At 45.5% G+C, this 22,049-nt stretch overlaps 1 protein-coding gene across 2 annotated transcripts; it reads left to right on the top strand.

Moving 5' to 3' along the window:
* The first annotated feature begins 5,188 nt into the window (after nucleotides 1-5,188).
* tarbp2 (TAR (HIV) RNA binding protein 2) lies at nucleotides 5,189-21,887 on the top strand. 2 transcript variants are annotated; one of them, XM_029774332.1, is made up of 8 exons: nucleotides 5,189-5,389; nucleotides 6,174-6,247; nucleotides 13,551-13,794; nucleotides 14,003-14,078; nucleotides 18,188-18,305; nucleotides 18,562-18,689; nucleotides 18,931-19,123; nucleotides 20,077-21,887. In XM_029774332.1, the coding sequence occupies exons 1-8, from the start codon at nucleotides 5,337-5,339 to the stop codon at nucleotides 20,232-20,234; spliced, it is 1,044 nt and encodes a 347-aa protein (XP_029630192.1). In that variant the 5' UTR covers nucleotides 5,189-5,336; the 3' UTR covers nucleotides 20,235-21,887. The 2 variants fall into 2 exon arrangements, with proteins under 2 accessions (XP_029630192.1, XP_029630193.1); XM_029774333.1 differs by having other exon boundaries at nucleotides 5,339-5,389; nucleotides 6,174-6,297.
* The last annotated feature ends 162 nt before the right edge of the window (nucleotides 21,888-22,049 follow it).

Here is a 22,049-nt window from a genome sequence, read left to right as displayed (position 1 = left end):
GAGACTGTTTTGGGACTGTTTTGAGACTTTACTGAGACTGTACAGAGACTGTACTGAGACTGTACTGAGACTGTACTGAGACTGCTTTCAGACTGTACTGAGACTGTACTGAGACTGTATTGAGACTGTATTGAGACTTTACTGAGACTGTATTGAGACTGTACTGAGACTGCTTTGAGACTGTATTGAGACTGTACTGAGACTGTTTTGGGACTGTTTTGAGACTTTACTGAGACTGTACTGAGACTGTTTTCAGACTGTTCTGAGACTGTATTGAAACTGTACTGAGAATGTACTGAGACTGTTTTGGGACTGTATTGAGACTGTACTGAGACTGTATTGAGACTGTATTGAGACTGTATTGAGACTGTACTGAGACTGTACTGAGACTTCCAGGGCTGTCATCTTCCAGGGCTGTCATCTCATTCCTATAAATCGTATCCTTTTCTCTCCACTTCTCTCTCCTCCTCCCCTCCCCACCCCTTCACTCCCCTCCCCTCCCCTTCACTCCCCTCCCCACCCCTTCACTCCTCTCCCCACCCCTTCACTCCCCTCCCCACCCCTCCACTCCCCTTCACTCCCCTCCCCTTCACTCCTCTCCCCACCCCTTCACTCCCCTCCCCACCCCTTCACTCCTCTCCCCACCCCTTCACTCCCCTCCCCACCCCTTCACTCCTCTCCCCTCCCCTTCACTCCGCTTCCCTCCCCTTCACTCCCCTCCCCACCCCTTCACTCCCCTCCCCTCCCCTTCACTCCTCTCCCCACCCCTTCACTCCCCTCCCCTCCCCTTCACTCCCCTCCCCACCCCTTCACTCCCCTCCCCTCCCCTTCACTCCTCTCCCCACCCCTTCACTCCCCTCCCCTCCCCTTCACTCCCCACCCCTTCACTCCCCTCCCCTCCCCTTCACTCCTCTCCCCACCCCTTCACTCCCCTCCCCTCCCCTCCCCTCCCCTCCCCACCCCTTCACTCCTCTCCCCACCCCTTCACTCCCCTCCCCTCCCCTCCCCTTCACTCCCCTCCCCTCCCCTCCCCTCCCCTCCCCACCCCTTCACTCCTCTCCCCACCCCTTCACTCCCCTCCCCTCCCCTCCCCTCCCCACCCCTTCACTCCTCTCCCCACCCATTCACTCCCCTCCCCTTCACTCCCCTTCACTCCCCTCCCCTCCCCTCCCCTCCCCTCCCCACCCCTTCACTCCTCTCCCCACCCCTTCACTCCCCTCCCCACCCCTTCACTCCCCTCCCCACCCCTTCACTCCCCTCCCCACCCCTTCACTCCTCTCCCCACCCCTTCACTCCTCTCCCCACCCCTTCACTCCTCTCCCCACCCCTTCACTCCTCTCCCCACCCCTTCACTCCTCTCCCCACCCCTTCACTCCTCTTCTATCCCCCACTCTCTCTCAGTTGGCTTCATGTGGGACTGATTGAGCTTGAGGATTCAGCCCTCATCAAAAGCAGTATGTGGTTGAACGCAAAACCCTGGGACTCCAAACCACTGGGACTCAAAACCACTGGGACTCCAAGGCACTGGGACTCCAAGCCACTGGGACTCCAAACCACTGGGACTTAAAACCACTGGGACTTCAAGGCACTGGGACTCCAAACCACTGACTCCAAAGCACTGGGACTCCAAGGCACTGGGACTCCAAACCACTGAATTAAAACCACTGGGACTCCAAGGCACTGACCTCCAAGTCACTGGGGCTCCAAGTCACTGGGGCTCCAAGTCACTGGGACTCCAAGTCACTGGGACTCCAAGTCACTGGGACTCCAAACCACTGGGACTCCAAGGCACTGGGACTCCAAGGCACTGGGACTCCAAGCCACTGGGACTCCAAACCACTGGGACTCCAAGCCACTGGGACTCCAAGCCACTGGGACTTAAAGGCACTGGGACTCCGAACCACTGGGACTCCAAGCCACTGGGACTCCAAGGCACTGGGACTTAAAGCCACTGGGACTCCAAGCCACTGGGACTTAAAGGCACTGGGACTCCAAGCCACTGGGACTCCAAGCCACTGGGACTCCAAACCACTGGGACTCCAAACCACTGGGACTCCAAGCCACTGGGACTCCAAGCCACTGGGACTCCAAGTCACTGGGACTCCAAACCACTGGGACTCCAAGTCACTGGGACTCCAAGTCACTGGGACTCCAAACCACTGGGACTCCAAGCCACTGGGATTCCTAGGCACTGGGTCTCCAAACCACTGGGACTCCAATCTCACCCTAGTTAATTAGCCCCCACCCCACTCCCCCAACCTCCCCAACCGTCTGTCTGTCCGCCCCACTCCCGGCATCACTCCTCCTTAACCTACCATCCCTTCTCCTCCTCCCCAGTCCCTCCACACTCCGTCAGCCACAGTCCCTCAACAGGATCTGTTCCAAACCCAGCCTGGCGTCTGTCTCTCTGTGTCGGACCCCCTCCAACCCACCACCACCATCACCACACTGATCATACATACTCCCTTACTTTGCACATACACAGACACACACACAGACACACAGACACACAGACACACACACACACACACACACACACACACACACACACACACACACACACACACACACACACACACACACACACACACACACACACAGACACACAGACACACAGACACACACACATCTTATACATGCAGAATCAAACACACACTCAAGACACACGAGCACAGAAATATTCCCAGTCCTTTCCCCAGTAATTGCTTTAATATGAAACTTTGAAAGGGCTTTCTTGTCACTTCATGTTTTCTGCAATAGTGATGTGGCGAGTATTTTGATGTTATCCTTGGAGTGGCAGTGGTGGGTAGTGTTGGGTTTTGGTAGTCAAGCTGTTACTAAAGAAGATATTCCTAGAGTTTCCTACAGTTGGGTCATAAGAAGTTAAAGAATAACAAAACAACATAGAGACAGGGAGGACCTAACTCAAAGGAGGACCTTGTCTTAGTGTGCCTGGATGTGAGTGTGGAGGAAGAGATGAAATGGTGTTGCTACCTCGCAGTCCAACCGAGGTGCATGGAGGAAGGAAACAGCTGGATGTGTGTCTGTGAGACATTCATACACTGAATCGTAAGGCTCAGTGGCCTCTAATGCTTCTGTTGTGTCCCTGGGTCTGGATGTGAGTGCAAAGGAAAATAAATTGTTTCTACCAAGGTACTGTAGACTGGACATATGAGGTACATTCGGCCACTGTCTGGACTGGAGAAGGAATGAGAGGCTAAGGACCAGACAGAGGAGGAGGGGCCAGGAAAGAGCAGACAGCACTCAGGCCCATCCATATGTTTCCAATTCCCCCTACCACTCCCCTCCCCCTCGTCTGTCTGTGGTGCTCTCTGCCTGGGCTTGGGGCTGGGCTTGGCTGGGGCTGGGCTGGGCTGTGGTGACATCCTCACTCACACCTATTACTCCATGGGAGACCACTGCTGATGCCTTCCCCCCCACTTTACTGCAGGGGATTATATACAGGGGCAGACCAGACTCTACAACCCACCCTCTAAATATTTATAATAACATACACCCAACACTACTACAACCCACTACAAAATACCACTACAGTACACACACAGCCAAGACAAAAAACCATAGACACATACACAGCTGTACAGCTGTACACAACGTATCAATCAAATCAAATCAAATGTCATTGGTCGCATACACATATTTAGCAGATGTTATTGCGAGTGTAGCGTAATGCTTGTGTTCCTAGCTCCAACAGTGCAGTAATATCTAACAACACACGACAAAACACACACATCTAAAAAATAAAATAATGGAATTAAGGAATATAATATTAGGACGAGCAATGTTGGAGTCAGAGTATAAATGTAAAAATATATATACTGAACTAAAATATAAACGCAACAGAGGTGCAGGGTAGATTAACCGGGTGGTAGCCGGCTAGTGACAGTGACTAAGTTCAGGGAAGGGAACTGGGTGGAAGCTGCCTAGTGATGGCTATTTAACAGTCTGATGGTCTTGAGATAGAAGCTGTTTTTCAGTCTCTCGGTCCAAGCTTTGATACACCTGTACTGACCTCGCCTTCTGGATGATAGCCGGGTGAACAGGCCGTGGCTCGGCTGGAGGGCAGGCAGTGTGCCCGCACCACCCTCTGGAGAGCCATGCGGTTGCGGACGGTGCAGTTGCCATACCAGGCGGTGATACAGCCCGACAGGATCCTCTCAATGGTGCATCTGTGAGGGTCTTAGGGGCCAAGGGTCTTAGGGCCAAGCCAAATTTCTTCAGCCTCCTTCTTCACTACACTGTTTGTGTGGGTAGGCCATTTCAGATTGTCAGTGATGTGTATGCCGAGGAACTTGAAGCTTTTCACCTTCTCCACTGTGGTTCCATCCATGTGGATAGGGGTTTGCTCTCTCTGCTGTCTCCTGAAGTCCACGATCAGCTCCTTCGTTTTGTTGACGTTGAGGGAGAGGTTATTTTCCTGGCACCACTCCGCCAGGGCCCTCACCTCCTCCCTGTAGACTGTCTCGTCGTTGTTGGTAATCAGGCCAACCACTGTTGTGTCGTCTGCAAACTTGATGATTGAGTTGGAGGGCTGAGCACGCACCCTTGTGTAACAAAGTAGATTTTTGAATATCCATAAGAGGATCCAATACATGTTCACCATAATATCCAAATATTATCGGAAAAGAGAGAGAATGAAGAATGAAAGGGGTTCTCATTAGATTCAACCGACTCAAATCAACCATGAGAAAGACTGATAGATTATGGCTTTGTATTGTGAAACTAAAGTCGAGTGTCATGTGTCTTTTTTTATATGGTGGTTAGTTTGACTAAATTCAAGTTAAAATATATACTTCCTTTCTTTAGTTCACTCAGTTAGCAACGATGTATCTCAATCATCATCACTTCCATTCCATGTTGTGGGATGAGAAGGAGGAGTGAGAGCCAAAGTTGAAACCAGGAGCCCCTGAGGCCCCAAAGGACTGGGGCCGCAAAACACTCGTCCTCGGCTGTAAAGTTCATTAAAAAAATAAAATGTTTTAATCAGTCTGCTGCCCCCTTGAGGTAAATGTAATATTAGTAAAAATTGCATTACCCCGAAACGGGACACGCCGCCGTGTAAAACGAGCGAATCGTCAGAGTCTAGCGGACCAATGAACGGTCGAGATTGAAATGATTCCCGGCGCGCATTGACGACGTCATAAAATTCGCCAAACAGATGCTGGGTTTTTTTGGTGGGACGGGGAGAGCGAGGTGTCTCTTCACATGTCGCTGCCTACACTGACTTGGAAAATATTAGCTAGCTCATGAAATCAAGTGTCAGTATTTGTTGGGGGGGGATTTGCAATCATTGGCTTCATCTCTGTCGATAGGGAATGAACGACGAGACAACACCGGGCAGTTGCAAGATAAACTCTGGGTGCTCCAGGTAAGCGTGTAGCGATGGCTAGCTAGCATATGTAGCTAGCTAGGCGGTCCAGCATCTCACCTAGCTTGGCTAACTAAATGTCCTCGAAGTACAAAGTGTTAGTTATGTAGCAAAGTAAACCGATAGATTAATTTACAATTCAATGTCAGGCATTTTAAGAATTGCATTCTGTAGTTCAAGACCAGGGTCTTTTCCAATAAACTGTCTTGAGTTAGTTAGCTAACTAGCCAGCAGATTCGACCCGTTTGCTTACAGCTGCACTAGGGTCGGACAGCATTCCTGTGTATAATAAGAAACTACGGAGCCGGTGGGGTGCTCGGGGAAACGTACCTCAATCCAGAGATGGTAAAATGCATACTCCGAATTGTCCCATTATACCAACAGTTACATCAATAAGATTGAATGAGTGTTAGTTGAAAACAAGCAGTCATTCAATCTTGGTTGGGATAATGGGACAATTCGGAGTACAGCGAGTTTCTTATCCCTGGATTGATGTATGTTTTCCTGAGCCATATCTCATGCCGGCTCCAGCATGTCTTAATACAAGAGTGCTGTTCGACCCATGTGCAGCTGCAAGTGGGTCGGATCTGTTGGCTAACAAACCTCCCAGCTAGCCAACAAGTGTCTCTCTGTCTACCTGCCTGTTAGTCGTGCATCGGCACATGCAAGACTTCCTGTCTGCCTGTCAATCACGTCATGTCATAGTTCCTCGGAGAGAAACATAACATATCGTTCCTCTGAACTGCTGAATGACAATTTAATCTCTCCATCTTGTTGTCCTCAGTATTGAGCAAATGCTGGCTGTGAACCCCGGCAAGACACCCATCAGTCTGCTACAGGAGTATGGAACGCGGATAGGTAAGGCAGAGATGGTCTAGGAATGCTTCCTCTTCTGTCTCAGAGTCTGGGTAAGGTTTCATTCTGTTCTGTCTTAGCTAGTTACCTACAACTATACCAAATGGACTGGTTTATCATCTGCTTATTTAATAGAATTAACACACTGCATCAATACAGGTACCTGCTGGTCATTAGTCAAATATCTATATTTTATACTGTAGTAGCCATAGAATTAGGACTTTGAGTACTAGAATGGACATGGCCTGTCTTTTTATGATGGGATGAAGGTCAGGGAGTTGGTCAACCCTGGTTTACCAGTGCTGTAATAAGATATTGTGTAAAATAATGCATTTTAAGAATTTATCTGCACTCTTTGTTAGCTAGCTAGTCAGCCAGTTTCAGAGGAATGATTCTATAACTTCATTAAATGAACTGACAAGATGCCAACATTCCATTCAAAACAATATAGTGAGTCAATAGGCATTTTTCACCCCCCCCCCCAAAAGACCACTTCCTTCCACGCCAAGCAGTGTGTGACGATACCCAGTTGTCTGTAGTCTTCTGCGAAATTCAAACATTGGAGTTTACCCAGTCACTGCTCAATGTGCCCAAGTTTGGCGTTAGTGATTTGACTATCGTTCACGAACATTCCCAGGCGAAGAGATCTGAACTTCATAAAAAGGATACAAGTTCTTCCACAAAGAATATCTTCAACAATCAAGGTAAGTTAGTACTTGAAGTGACCAGTTGAGATAGATAGATAGATAGCTAGCTAACGATAGCTAAGACGTTACCAAATTGGTTAGTGCTAACATGAATTGGCTAACGTTACTTAAGATTTGTCAAACTTAGTTAATGTTAATAAGTTAGCTAGCTATTTGGCCAGCCACTGTAATCTATTTGTTTCTCGCTAGCTAGAGCCATCTCAGTAACGTTAAGAGTAGCAATGGTAACTTACTTGCATACATCAATTTAATGTTTGTCACCTAAAGTTCTTTCCTGCTCTGTTCTTCTGAATATGCATTGTGAAACATGGTAGACCAGGAGGGGGCAGTGGTAGTATGGGCAAGGTGTCACATGAATGAGGAGCTCAAGTCACTGCAGGTTACCAGAGAGACGATAGGCAGTTTAATTGCTTAGTGTTGCAGTGGTTACAGTTTACCTGTAATTTTGTTCAAAATAATCAAACTCTCTGTCTGTTCACCGTAGTCCTAGTTCCTTTGTTACTGATCTGCTGGATAACAATAACATGTTCTATATTAAAGTTGGTCAGTTCTGTTTTTTAATGTGAGAATTGGAAGAGAAGCAAACATGACCTTGCTGCTGCACGTTATCAAAACCCCCCCCCTCCACATGTTATTTTAGATTACATTGCAAGCACCCAAGAAGCCTGTCGTCGTAAAAATGGCTTATCTTGTTCAGCTGAGGGCGCTTTGTGCAATATGGTGGCTCTACTCTTCCAGACTGCACACTACACCACAATGGGGCTGAAGACCGTGTCAGAGGTACTGCAGTTGTGGCATGGGCCAAGGACTCGGATGAGTTTTGAATGTGAGAATTTTTCATATTGTCATAGAGAACACCCATTTTGCATTTTTTGGGAACTCGTATTACTGCACATAGTTAAAAATTCATCCTGAATATTTTTATTTTATTTTTTTTAACCAGGGGAGTTGACCAGAGCCCATGGATGAAATGGTTCTGAGGAAGCCAAGGACATCAGGCAGGAGTGGCATGAAACCCACTCTTTACTAGAGGTCGACCGATTATGATTTTTCAATGCCAATACCGATTATTGGAGGACCATTAAAAGCCGATATCGATTAATCGGCCGATTTATTTATTTGTAATAATGACAATTGCAACAATACTGAATGAACACTTATTTTAACTTAATATAATACATCAATAAAATCAATTTAGCCTCAAATAAATAATGAAACATGTTCAATTTGGTTTAAATAATGCAAAAACAAAATGTTGGAGAAGAGAGTTAAAGTGCAATATGTGCCATGTAAGAAAACTAACGTTTAAGTTCCTTGCTCAGAACATGAGAACATATGAAAGCTGGTGGTTCCTTTTAACATGAGTCTTCAATATTCCCAGGTAAGGAGTTTTAGGTTGTAGTTATTGTAGGACTATTTCTCTCTATACGATTTGTGTTTCATATACCTTTGACTATTGGATGTTCTTATAGGCACTTTAGTATTGCCAGTGTAACAGTATAGCTTCCGTCCCTCTCCTCGCTCCTACCTGGGCTCGAACCAGGAACACATCGACAACAGCCACCCTCGAAGCAGCGTTACCCATGCAGAGCAAGGGGAACAACTACTCCAAGTCTCAGAGCGAGTGATGTTTGAAACGCTATTAGCGCGCACCCACCTAACTAGCTAGCCATTTCACATCGGTTACACCAGCCTAATCTTGGGAGTTGATAGGCTTGAAGTCATAAACAGCTCAATGCTTGAAGCACAGCGAAGAGCTGCTGGCAAACGCACGAAAGTGCTGTTTGAATGAATGCTTACGAGCGTGCTGGTGCCTACCACCGCTCAGTCAGACTGCTCTATCAAATCATAGACTTAATTATAACATAATAGCACACAGAAATACCAGCCTTAGGTCATTAATATGGTCGAATCCGGAAACTATCATCTCAAACAAAACGTTTTTTCTTCCAGTGAAATACGGAACCGTTCCGTATTTTATCTAACGGGTGGCATCCCTAAGTCTAAATATTCCTGTTACATTGCACAACCTTCAATGTTATGTCATAATTACGTAAAATTCTGGCAAATTAGTTGGCAACGAGCCAGGCGGCCCAAACTGTTGCATATACCCTGACTCTGCGTGCAATGAACGCAAAATGGCACAATTTCTCCTGGTTAATATTGCCTGCTAACCTGGATTTCTTTTAGCTAAATATGCAGGTTTAAAAATCTACACTTCTGTGTATTGATTTTAAGAAAGGCATTGATGTTTATGGTTCGGTACAGTCGTGCAACAATTGTGCTTTTTTCGCAAATGCGCTTTTGTTAAATCATCCCCCGTTTGGCGAAGTCGGCTGTCTTTGTTAGGAAGAAATAGTCTTCACAGTTCGCAACGAGCCAGGCGGCCCCAACTGCTGCATATACCCTGACTCTGTTTGCAAGAGAAGTGACACATTTTCCCTAGTTAAAATAAATTCATGTTAGCAGGCAATAGTAACTAAATATGCAGGTTTAAAAATATATACTTGTGTATTGATTTTAAGAAAGGCATTGATGTTTATGGTTGGAGCAACGTGTACCTAAGCAATTATATGCAACGCAGGACAGGCTAGATAACTACACATGGTTGATGATATTACTAGTTTAACTAGTGATTATGATTGATTGTTTTTTATAAGATAAGTTTAATGCTAGCTAGCAACTTACCTTGGCTTCTTCCTGCATTCGCGTAACAGGCAGGCTCCTCGTGGAGTGCAATGTAAAGCAGGTGGTTAGAGCGTTGGACTAGTTAACCGTAAGGTTGCAAGATTGAATCCCTGAGCTGACAAGGTAAAAATCTGTCGTTCTGCCCCTGAACAAGGCAGTTAACCCACCGTTCCTAGGCCGTCATTGAAAATAAGAACGTGTTCTTAACTGACTTGCCTAGTTAAATCGGCGTCCAAAAATACCGATTTCCGATTGTTATGGAAACTTGAAATCGTCCATTTCGATTAATCGGTCGACCTCTACTCTTTACCAAGCATTCCCTGTGAGTTAAATTGTCTTTTAAACAAGTTCGCATCCCCAGGATGTCCCTGTTTACGCTCACAAGTTGCCTTCACTCGTGTTGAAATTGATTGGACTAAAGTTTTTTACGATCTTGGTTGCCACTCATCCCTTGTCTGTGTTTCAGGGCCCCTTCCTGACATTACTGTGTCCTGCTGGACCAAGTTTGAGGAACATGTGACCACAGCCTGCCATTGCCATGGTTACTGCATGGACTCGGAAGGAAATGATTCTGGTTGACTCTAGATTTGGTCCAATGCTCCATGGGTCAGTGCTGTCATTGTCCCCCAACTGTCACCAGAGAGATTCTAAAACACCCAGATATGCTCCTGTATTCCTCCAGCTCTCAGTAAAATAAAGTAAATTGTACAGTAATTCACTACTTGCACTCAGTTTTACCACTTGGAGAGCTTAAAGGTGTCACCAGCATTGTCATCTGCTATTGAGAAGGGCACAGTCGAGCAGTCTTGTCTATCAACTATGGAAGGAAATGAGGAAACCACGTGTGACTGCTAGCCGGTTTAGGGAGGCATGCCACATGCGTGGGGAATTATCTAGCCAGGCCCTAGCCATGAGAATGCTTTAAGGTGAACGGCAAACCGAAGCTATGTGAAGGGATCTTGAGCTTAAGCCGGAGGTTCTCCAGAACTACTCTGAATGAGTCGATGTCTCAGTCAAACATTGTGGTTTCGTTGTGCACCCAGATGCAACCCATCTCGGGGCAAACCATGATGGGAAAGTTTATGGCCCTTCTGCAGCGCGGCCCTTCAGGCTAGCTGAGATCAAGTGCCTGATGTTGAGTGTAACTGATGTGAAGCAGTTTGTCAATGGCCAGGCCAAGCTCAAACAGTCACAAATATCACTAGCAAGTCCAGGGCCAACTGCCTGTAACCGGTTTAGTTTGGTATGACTTCACTAGAAGTGACATTACAGTAGAGAGAGTTTGGAGAGATGACTCTTTAGTAGCAGAGATGAGAGGAACCTGACTTCTTCTACACATCAAAATTGTATGTAGAGGGATTACATTTTTATTGAATTGTTTTCTTTGTCTATCCCGTGTGGCTCAGGTGGTAGAGCATGGGGCTCGTAACGCCAGAGTTGTGGGTTCCATTCCCACGGGGGAAGCAGTACACAAAAGTATCAATGTATGCACTCACTACTGTATGTCGCTCTGGATAAGAGTGTCTGCTAAATGACTTAATGTAAATGCAATTAACATTGAATTAGAGTGAGTTACTGATTTCATTGTGATTTATTTTATAACTTACATGTCACATAATAAATGTATTTATTGAATAAAATCTTCCAAGTGAAGTTCTCTCTTTATCAAACACTACATCCCAAAACACTTAATAAAACCTATTTATCAGTACATATTCAATATCAAAATGATCCCAAATTCATATCTTGTCTGTGATCAGATCAATTTATAATAATAAATGAAAAAACCCAGATGTACACAGGTTTAAAGCTGTTATCATGATCTAATTAATTGAACTAAAATCATTATTATTTTTTTGGTGTGCACTGCCGTGCTTGAGCATGTTTTCACACTGGCTGATCACCGTTGAGATCCAGAGGTCCCTGGTAGTTCACCATTAAACAGCAGTTCTTCCACAGTTGATTTGACAGCCTACCAGAGTGAGTGGGATAATCTTGTCCCAGATATAGTACTCTCTACTAGCATACTGACGTGCAATGGCTTGCATTCGCTATTGTCCTTCCACGTTAGCTGAGTTGCTCTCTTCAATGGGGGAATGATGAGCCTTGCCCCCACATCTGACAGCATCCTCTCTGATGAACCCCTCGTCTTCCATGCATCCATCACCAGGCTCGAGGATTCCAGAGAGACGCATGATCTCCTGATCAGTGAAAAGTTTGGATTACAAAAGTGATTCCTCAACGAGGTGCTATCCCAATCAGGCACATCTCAGATCTGTGCAGTCCAGGTTAACTCTGACCTCAGGACAGTACACCTGGAACTGATCCCATGGCATCTAAATGGGCGCAGAGTCCGAGACAAGATGCAGGTAGTTGGTTCAGGTTTATTATAATGCGGCTCATTTGAAGGGACACTCACGCCAAAGATGTCCGCCAACACCTTCTCCAGCCCAGCTGCTACTCGACAGAATTACAGAAATATCTTGTCCATGAGTGGCAGCTTCCTGTTGGGGCTTGGGGTTACGCTTCCCGTTCCAGTCTTCTGGGCCTTGGACCAGTAGAGTCATCCTGGAGGTCAGAGGGGGAAATGGACTCCCAGAACACCATGAAGATCTTCTCTGAGTGGAACTGGCTATAGAACCTGAAGTCCTCATTGGCTGCACAGAATCTTTGGAGCTGGAATGGTACAAAAAGCTGTTGGACTTGTAGCTTTTGTTCCTTGAGTCCACCTAATGCAGCATTCAATACACCTATTTTATATTGAACAACAACAAAAATATATATAAGTGCAACATGAAATTTCAACAATTTTACTGAGTTCTGTCAATTAAAATACATACATTAGGCCCTAATCTATGGATATCACATTACTGGGCAGGGGCACGGCCATGGGTGGGCCTGGGACTGCATAGGCCCACTCAATTGGGAACCAGGCCCAGCCAATCAGAATGAGTTTTTCCCCATAAAATAGCTTTTATTTAAGAGAAATTCTCCTCGGTTTCATCAGCTGTCTGGGTGGCTGGTCTCAGACAATCCTGCAGGTGAAGAATCCGGATATGGAGGTCCTGGACTGGTGTGGCTACACGTGGTCTGCGGTTGTAAGTCGGGTTGGACGTACTGCCAAAGGAGGGGCTTAAGTTGGAGCGCAGAGTGGCAGAAGAGACATGCAACCTGGCTAGCCAGTTTGATGCAGCTAATGTAATACCTGAACTATAGCAACTGTTTGCAGAACTACAACGCTGACTGACAACACATCATCAACCATCTGGAAAACCTAAGTTCATGTTACTCACCAGGGAGAGGAGAGCAGGCTTAGTCATGGGCCACTGCAGTCAGTGCAGAGGGACCAACACTTGTCAATAGCTGAGACATCCACCTCCTGTTCCCGGACATTGGTTCCCAGTACTTACACTATCAAAGAGGGAGACGGAAGAATGCAGGCTCCTTCCCCAGTTGTTCCGGGAGAACCGACAGGGAACGGTCCCCGTCTTAATGCGTGCACTGCCTTTTGGTGTTAAGTAGATGTTGGCCGGGTTGAAATGCAGGCTATTGACTAAAGGTGCTCCCACGTAAAAATAGTGAAGTCTGGGCCCTCATCTGTTGTAATTGCTGTCACTTTTAGTGACTTTTAGTGACAGCTGGGTATAAATGGTATAAAACCCGTATGAATTGTATTTATAACGAGTGCCGTCAAAGTATTCACACCCCTTGATTTACTCCACATTTTGTTACAGCCTGAATTCAAAATGTCTGCCAATATGGCAGCCATTTTCACCGCATTCTGAAACTGTAGGGTTTGACATAACACCTCTAGTAATTTAATAGGATCTCTATGGTAGTAGCATGGTAGGATCTCAAGTGTTACACTCAATAGTGTCTGTGCTGCAACACTACCAATCCTTTTGTTCCAGGTAACACCCCAGTGTACGACCTGCTCAAGGCCGAGGGCCAGGCGCACCAACCCAACTTTACGTTCCGCGTGTCCGTGGGAGAGATCAGCTGCACCGGCCAGGGGCCCAGCAAGAAGGCTGCCAAACACAAGGCAGCAGAGGCCGCCCTGAAGATGATGAAAGGAGGACTAGGGGGACCAGTGGTGCTGGGAGAAGGATTGGGAGAAGGGTTTATTGGGGTGGAAGAGCCTTTGGATGGGGACAGGTGAGAGAAAATGAGAATGAATAGTTGAACACAGTGATAATTGGCTTATGTGGCGAGGCTGTCTATTGGAAGCCAGGACGCAAAAACACTGTAGACAAGTGCCTCTTATTTTGGTAAAGTTGACCAACCATTTTATAATTGTGATAGATCGTGTGCTCTTGGTCAGTGTGGTGTAAATACGTTTTTTTTTCCTCTGCTGTTTCCCCAGTTCTCCGTCAGAGATGAAGACTTCAGGAAGCGGCACGTCTCAGCAGTCAGAATGTAACCCTGTGGGAGCTCTGCAGGTGAGATGCATCCTGAGGTCATTTTACAGATTAACTCAGGCCTCTCAGAACTACATTTTGAACCCCTTTCAACTCAATAAAGCTTAATTGCTATTAATGTGTGTACATATGTACACAGTGCATTCGAAAAGTATTCAGACCCCTTGACTTGTTCCACATTGTTACGTTAATTTAATCCATTTTAGAGTAAGACTTAAGTTTTTTCCTCATCAATCTACACACACTACCCCATAATGAAAAGCGAAAGCTGTTTTTTAGAAAAAAATGTTTTTGCAAATTGAATACAAATAAAAAAAACGGATACCTTATTTACTTAAGTATTCAGACCCTTTGCTATGAGACTCAACATTTCTCAAGTGCATCCTGTTTCCATTGATCAACCTTGTTTCGACAACTTGATTGCAGTCCGCCTGTGGTAAATTCAATTGATTGGACATTATTTGGAAAGGCACAAAACTGTCATAGGTTCCACAGTTGACAGTGAATGTCAGAGCAAACACCAAGGCCTGATGTCGAAGGAATTGTCTGTAGTGCTCCGAGACAGGATTGTCTAGGCACAGATCTGGGGAAGGGTACCAAAAATGTCTACAGCATTGAAGGTACCCAAGAACACAGTGGCCTCCATTCTTAAATGGGTGAAATTTGGAACTACCAAGCCTTTTCCTAGAGCTGGCTGCCTGGCCAAACTGAGCAATCGGGGGAGAAGGGCCTTGGTCAGGGAGGTGACCAAGAACCCGATGGTCACTCTGACAGCTTCAGAGTTCCTATGGGAGAACCTTCCAGAAGGACAACTATCTCTGCAGCACTCCACCAATCTTGGAGTTTGCCAAAAGGCACCTAAAGGACTCTCAGACCATGAAGAAACCAAGATTGAACTCTTTGGCCTGAATGCCAAGCGTCACACCTGGAGGAAACCTGGCACCATCCCTACGGTGAAGCATTGTTGGTGGTAGCATCATGCTGTGGGGATGTTTTTCAGCGGCAGGGACTGGGAGACTAGTCAGGATCGACGCAAAGATGAACAGAGCAAGGTACAGAGATCCTTGATGACAACTTGCTCAGGACCTCAGACTGGGGAAAGGGTTCACCTTCCAACAGGACAATGACCTTAAGCACACAGCAAGACAATGCAGGAGTGGCTTCGGGACAAGTCCTTGAGTGGCCCAGCCAGAGCCCAGACTGGAACCCGATCTAACATCTCTTGAGAGACCTGAAAACAGCTGTGCAGCGACACTCCCCATCCAACCTGACATGGCTTGAGGGTCTGCAGAGAGAAATGGGGGAAACTCCCCAAATACAGGTACAGTGAGGGGGAAAAAGTATTTGATCCCCTGCTGATTTTGTACGTTTGCCCACTGACAAATGATCAGTCTATAATTTTAATGCTAGGTTTATTTGAACAGTGAGAGAGAATAACAACAAAAAAATCCTGAAAAACGCATGTCAAAAATGTTATAAATTGATTTGCATTTTAATAAGGGAAATGAGTATTTGACCCTCTCTCAATCAAAAAGATTTCTGGCTCCCAGGTGTCTTTCATACAGGTAACGAGTTGAGATTAGGAGCACACTCTTAAAGGGAGTGCTCCTAATCTCAGTTTGTTACCTGTATAAAAGACACCTGTCCACAGAAGCAATCAATCAATCAGATTCCAAACTCTCCACCATGGCCAAGACCAAAGAGCTCTCCAAGGATGTCAGAGACAAGATTGTAGACCTACACAAGGCTGGAATGGGCTACAAGACCATCGCCAAGCAGCTTGGTGAGAAGGTGACAACAGTTGGTGAGATTATTCGCAAATGGAAGAAACACAAAAGAACTGTCTATCTCCCTCGGCCTGGGGCTCCATGCAAGATCTCACCTCGTGGAGTTGCAATGATCATGAGAACGGTGAGGAATCAGCCCAGAACTACACGGGAGGATCTTGTCAATGATCTCAAGGCAGCTGGGACCATAGTCACCAAGAAAATAATTGGTGTAACACTATGCCGTGAAGGACTGAAATCCTGTAGCGCCCGCAAGGTCCCCCTGCTCAAGAAAGCACATATACATGCCCGTCTGAAGTTTGCCAATGAACATCTGAATGATTCAGAGAACAACTGGGTGAAAGTGTTGTGGTCGGATGAGACCAAAATGGAGCTCTTTGGCATCAACTCAACTCGCCATGTTTGGAGGAGGAGGAATGCTGCCTATGATCCCAAGAACACCATCCCCACCGTCAAACATGGTGTTTTTCTGCTAAGGGGACAGGACAACTTCACCGCATCAAAGGGACGATGGACGGGGTCATGTACCGTCAAATCTTGGGTGAGAACCTCCTTCCCTCAGCCAGGGCATTGAAAATGGGTCGTGGATGGGTATTCCAGCATGACAATGACCCAAAACACACGGCCAAGGCAACAAAGGAGTGGCTCAAGAAGAAGCACATTAAGGTCCTGGAGTGGCCTAGCCAGTCTCCAGACCTTAATCCCATAGAAAATCTGTGGAGGGAGCTGAAGGTTCGAGTTGCCAAATGTCAGCCTCGAAACCTTAATGACTTGGAGAAGATCTGCAAAGAGGAGTGGGACAAAATCCCTCCTGAGATGTGTGCAAACCTGGTGGCCAACTACAAGAAACGTCTGACCTCTGATTGCCAACAAGGGTTTTGCCACCAAGTACTAAGTCATGTTTTGCAGAGGGGTAAAATACTTATTTCCCTCATTAAAATGCAAATCAATTTATAACATCTTTGACATGTGTTTTTCTGGATTTTGTTGTTATTCTGTCTCTCACTGTTCAAATAAACCTACCATTAAAATTATAGACTGATCATTTCTTTGTCAGTGGGCAAACATACAAAATCAGCAGGGGATCAAATACTTTTTCCCTCACTGTAGTGATCGTACCCAAGAAGACTCAAGGCTGTAATTCCTGCATAAGGTGCTGCAACAAAGTACTGAGTAAAGGGTCTGAATACTTACAGTACCAGTCAAAAGTTTGGACACATCAAATATGGAATCATGTAGTAACCAAAAAAAAGTGTTAAACAAATCAAAATATATTTTATTTTCTTCAAAGTAGCCATCCTTTGCCTTGATGACAGCTTTGCACACTCTTGGCATTCTCTCAACCAGCTTCATGAGGTAGTCACCTGGAATGCATTTCAATTAACAGGTGTGCCTTGTTAATTTGTGGAATTTCTGTCCTTAATGTGTTTGAGCCAATCAGTTGTGTTGTGACAAGGTAGGGATGGTATACAGAAGATAGCCCTATTTGGTGTTTTACCAAGTCCATATTATGGCAAGAGCAGCTCAAATAAGCAAAGACTAATTACAGTCAATTACTTTGACATGAAGGTCAGTCAATATGGAACATTTTTTAACTTTTTTGTTTTGTTTATTACATGATTCCATATGTTTCATAGTTTGTCTTCACTATTATTCTACAATGTAGAAAATAGTAAAAAATAAACCCTGGAATGAGTAGGTGTGTAAATGTGATATTTCAGTAAAATGTTTCTACACCTGTTTTGGCTTTGTCATTATGGGATATTGTGTGTAGATTGATGGGGGGGAAAAAACAATTTAATCAATTTTAGAATACGGCTGTGGGAAAGTTAAGGGGTCTGAATACTTTCCGAATACACTGTATGTATAGATCAGGATTTTACAACTCTGTTCCTGGAAAGCTACCCTCCTGTAGGTTTTCACTCCAACCTTGTTCCTGGAAAGCTACCCTCCTGAAGGTTTTCACTCTAATCTAGCACACCTGATTCTAATAGCTGGATGATAAACTGATTTTAAAAAAATTGTAGAACTTTGTTTGGAGCGTAAACCTACGAGGGTAGCTCTCCAGGAACAGGGTTGGAGTTAAAACCTACGAGGGTAGCTCTCCAGGAACAGGGTTGGAGTTAAAACCTACGAGGGTAGCTCTCCAGGAACAGGGTTGGAGAGCCCGGCTATAGATGTATACTGTGTCAGTCAATCTCCGAACCGCTTTTCCCAAATCCTCTCTTCTCCCAAACCCTCCTACCTTTACAGAGGATAATGGCGTTAATTGTGAAGCAAAAATGTAAAGGTAAATGAATCTCCCACTTTATGGATACATGACTTTGTGTGTTTCACTGAAAGGAGCTGGTGGTTCAGAAAGGCTGGCGTCTGCCAGAGTACACCGTGACCCAAGAGTCGGGTCCTGCCCACCGCAAGGAGTTCACCATGACGTGCCGGGTCGAGAGATTCGTTGAAATTGGTAAATATAACTTTGGTTCTGCCCTTTCAATATGTCATGGATTAGTTTTTTTACATTACACATTAGGTATATTGTATGCCCTTGTGTAGCAACATGATTCAATTGGTCAACTAACCAGGAAGTGAAATCAGGCGTGCTTGTTCTGGAATAGAATCCATGGAATGGCTGGGGGGTACTTTTAGAAGATGTTTGGGGAAACTGTTACATGAAGCAATTATGTGTCTTAGTACGAACATCCAGCCTGTCTGTCCCACAGGCAGTGGCACATCGAAGAAGCTAGCCAAGCGGAATGCAGCAGCTAAGATGTTGTCCAGGATCCATGATGTTCCTGTAGACCTGAGGAGCAGCCACGAGACTGAGCCTGAGGACGACACTTTTATCATGGTGAGACAGCGACCTGTTGACGGCCTCTCTGAGACAATATTGCTGTTGTGCTCGCTTCCTGACAGGTCATCGTTGCAAATAAGTGTCTGTTCTTAAGACTTTCCTGTATAAATAAATCAAATATTGTTGGTCGCATACACACGTTTGGCAGATGTTGCGGGTGTAGCGAAATGCTTGTTAAATGAATGTGAGAGGTTGCCTGAGCGTCTCTCATGGTACCATTGTCTCCTCTGGTGGGCAGAACATGGGCAGCAGGGTGGAGGCAGGGAAGTGTAAAGGTCTGGGTTGTACCTGGGACTCTCTGAGGAACTCTGCTGGGGAGAAGATTCTGCAGCTGAGGAGCCACCCTCTGGGCATGCCCAGCTCTGACTTCTGCTCTCTGCTACACGACCTTTCAGAGGAGCAGCGCTTTGACGTCAGCTACCTCGACATAGGTAAATAATATCCCCCTCATCACTGAGGCCAATTCACGTATAGATTCCTGTTTTTAAAGTGTCTGCGGTAGGAGCGTTTATCTACGATCACATCCCTGTCTATATATTTTTCCTTGTGATCAAAAATGCCACTGGGCTCCAGAAAGGACTGATATACTTGACTCAGTAAACTGTCATCTTGGCTAAAGCCCCCCACACACACACACATACAAATAAACAATCCATAAAGCCCAACAAATAGAAAATAGTACCACAGTGAAGGGGTGGTATGGGGAGGGTTCTCTCTGGTTGCCGGGAGAGGGTGGTATGGGGAGGGTTCTCTCTGGTTGCCGGGAGAGGGTGGTATGGGGAGGGTTCTCTCTGGTTGCCGGGAGAGGGTGGTATGGGGAGGGTTCTCTCTGGTTGCCGGGAGAGGGTGGTATGGGGAGGGTTCTCTCTGGTTGCCGGGAGAGGGTGGTATGGGGAGGGTTCTCTCTGGTTGCCGGGAGAGGGTGGTATGGGGAGGGTTCTCTCTGGTTGCCGGGAGAGGGTGGTATGGGGAGGGTTCTCTCTGGTTGCCGGGAGAGGGTGGTATGGGGAGGGTTCTCTCTGGTTGCCGGGAGAGGTCTGTAGTGTGACTGACGAGCAAACCCTAGTTGCTAGGGGTGTTGGGAAGGATGGAAACATGGTTTCTGGGGTTGGGTGTGTAGGTCCACTTTTGTTTTCCTGTTTTATACTGAATGTACTATTAATTTAACAGTAAGAAATATATATTTTCTTGAGTGGCAGTTTTATCGTATTGAAATGGATAATGTACCTATAACCCTCCCCAACTAAAAGTTACAAAAATAAAAACGTGGTAAAAAAATATACTAAACTGATCCTAAACCAGCTCTTTGTGAATACGTGGCCAGGCTGTGATGTCTTTATTGTATGAAACTAATGTGGGTTTCCTTATTTCCTTGTTGTTCCAGAGGAGCGCAGTCTGAGCGGACTGTGCCAGTGTCTGGTAGAGCTATCCACTCAGCCAATCACAGTGTGCCACGGCTTCGCACCCAATCAGGACGCTGCCCGCGCCAGCGCAGCCCACAATGCACTGCAGTACCTCAAAATCATGGCTGGGGGGAAGTGACCGTCTCCCAGACCGACCTCTCCATGGCAACGACCTAGACCCTGATCATATGACATCCACCTCGGAGGGTGGAAGCATCTTCCAACCGATGGTGGTCAAGGGAAGTGACCATTGATTGACCCAGAATTACCCATGATGTGGGAATTGGAATTGAGATTTATCCCCCCCCACAGCGCCATAGTCTTATCTGGTCTGTTCATTCCTAAATGCCCCCTGAAGATATCCCACATAGCCCTAGATCATTTGTCCCAATGCCCTGAAGATATCCCATATAGTCCTCAATGTCCTCTTGATTGGCTACACTGGCTATTTATTTGGATGGTCAGACACCCACCTGCTCTGCTGTTAAATGCCTAGAGAGATACTCTGCGAAAGGGAAAAATACATTTTACAACAACCCCCATTTGACTGTAGCCTCATTGACTTTTTTTTAGTTGCCACATCTACAATGATTGGCTTTGGTTGCCTTTTCATTAGCTAGTACTTTGTCGTCAACCAAAAATGTTTCTCCCCCCCCCCGTTGAAGAAGTCTTGGCCTGAATGAAGTCTAATTTTGGACATTGAAAAGTGGACATTTAACGACATGAATTCTCAAATTGGAGACTTGTGTACTTTTATTGGCAAGTTGACAAGATCCAGCCCATGTGTCTTGTCATTTTTGTGTTTAGTAATTGGCCTTTTTTTTTTTTTTTTTTGAAGAGTCATCTGATAACTGTTAAAAGATGGACATTTTAAATTGTGATTGCTTAACATCTGAAATGCAAAATGTTATTTTGAGTTTTGGAATTACATTTACCATTTGAATTTTTTTTTCTTTGTCAGACCTCACAAAACCCTGTTTGAAATTGTGAATAGATTACTGTGATTTTTAAAATAGGTAATTTTAGGATGTCAGAAGTTAAGTTGTTTGAGTAGCTGGTTGCTCTCGTAAAACCGTGTCAAATGGCCCCTCAATGAATTGATAATATCACTTCTCTGAACTGGTTGCTCATAATGTCTGAAATGGACCATCTCATTAGCCCGTGTGCCAGTCTGTTCATGGTCTCTTACCCACAACTTATGGAATTGCAATGTTAAACAATGACGACAAGAGTAGGCCAAAAGCACAAACAGATCTGGGACCAGGTTAGCGTCTAATGGAGATGGAAGTGTATCGCTGCATTTTAATATAGTAGATCATCTAAGTTGGATTCCTTTATACAACGGCTGACTAATCTGCTCCTCATCTACCTCCTGTTACATGCTAATGGTATAGCCTGAATTCTATATCCTCTCCCATGTTTACTCCCACCAGTTCAGATAGTCAAGCCTTCATGGTTTCATATGGGAGGTTGAGTCAAGAATAGTATTGGTGGTGTGTCTGAAGTCTACTGGCTATAGGTTGCTGCTACATCTCGTGATGAGCAAGCAGTGAGAGAAACATATCACATACCACACCTCTGATTCAGATTAGTTGGATTAAATGTGGAAGACCTGACTAGGTATCCTCTTTTCTCCCCCCCCCCCCCCCCCCTTTTCCAATGTTTGACGATTTTGTGGAAAGTGTTGCCCAAATACATAGTTGAACTGAAATGTGGCCTATCACGGTTTTGATTTGTTCCTTTTTGAATAAAATACTTGATTTTAGTGCAAATAAAGGTTTATTGAAATGACTTTAATATTGATTCTCTTTATTTATAAAACATTTCTTTAACATCCATAAATAACAACTTTCACAGAAGGCACAGCACTAGCATGGATTAATGACTCAACAGTAACACTGGACAGTCTACACAATCAAACCGAAGGGTCGAGTTCTTGTCCGACTACACTGAA

Source organism: Salmo trutta, chromosome 14 (genome assembly GCF_901001165.1).
Source record: "Salmo trutta chromosome 14, fSalTru1.1, whole genome shotgun sequence".
Lineage (NCBI taxonomy): Eukaryota > Metazoa > Chordata > Actinopteri > Salmoniformes > Salmonidae > Salmo > Salmo trutta.
This window is presented reverse-complemented; position numbering and strand designations above follow the sequence as displayed.

What these genes read in the sequence shown, in the direction of transcription:
- tarbp2 (XM_029774332.1), top strand. Translation starts at nt 5,337, where the DNA reads ATGAACGACGAGACAACACCGGGCAGTTGCAAGATAAACTCTGGGTGC. An exon ending in GAGCCTTTGGATGGGGACAG is followed by an intron (nt 13,795 to 14,002) that starts GTGAGAGAAAAT and finishes CTGTTTCCCCAG; the next exon opens with TTCTCCGTCAGAGATGAAGA. An exon ending in ACCCTGTGGGAGCTCTGCAG is followed by an intron (nt 14,079 to 18,187) that starts GTGAGATGCATC and finishes TTTCACTGAAAG; the next exon opens with GAGCTGGTGGTTCAGAAAGG.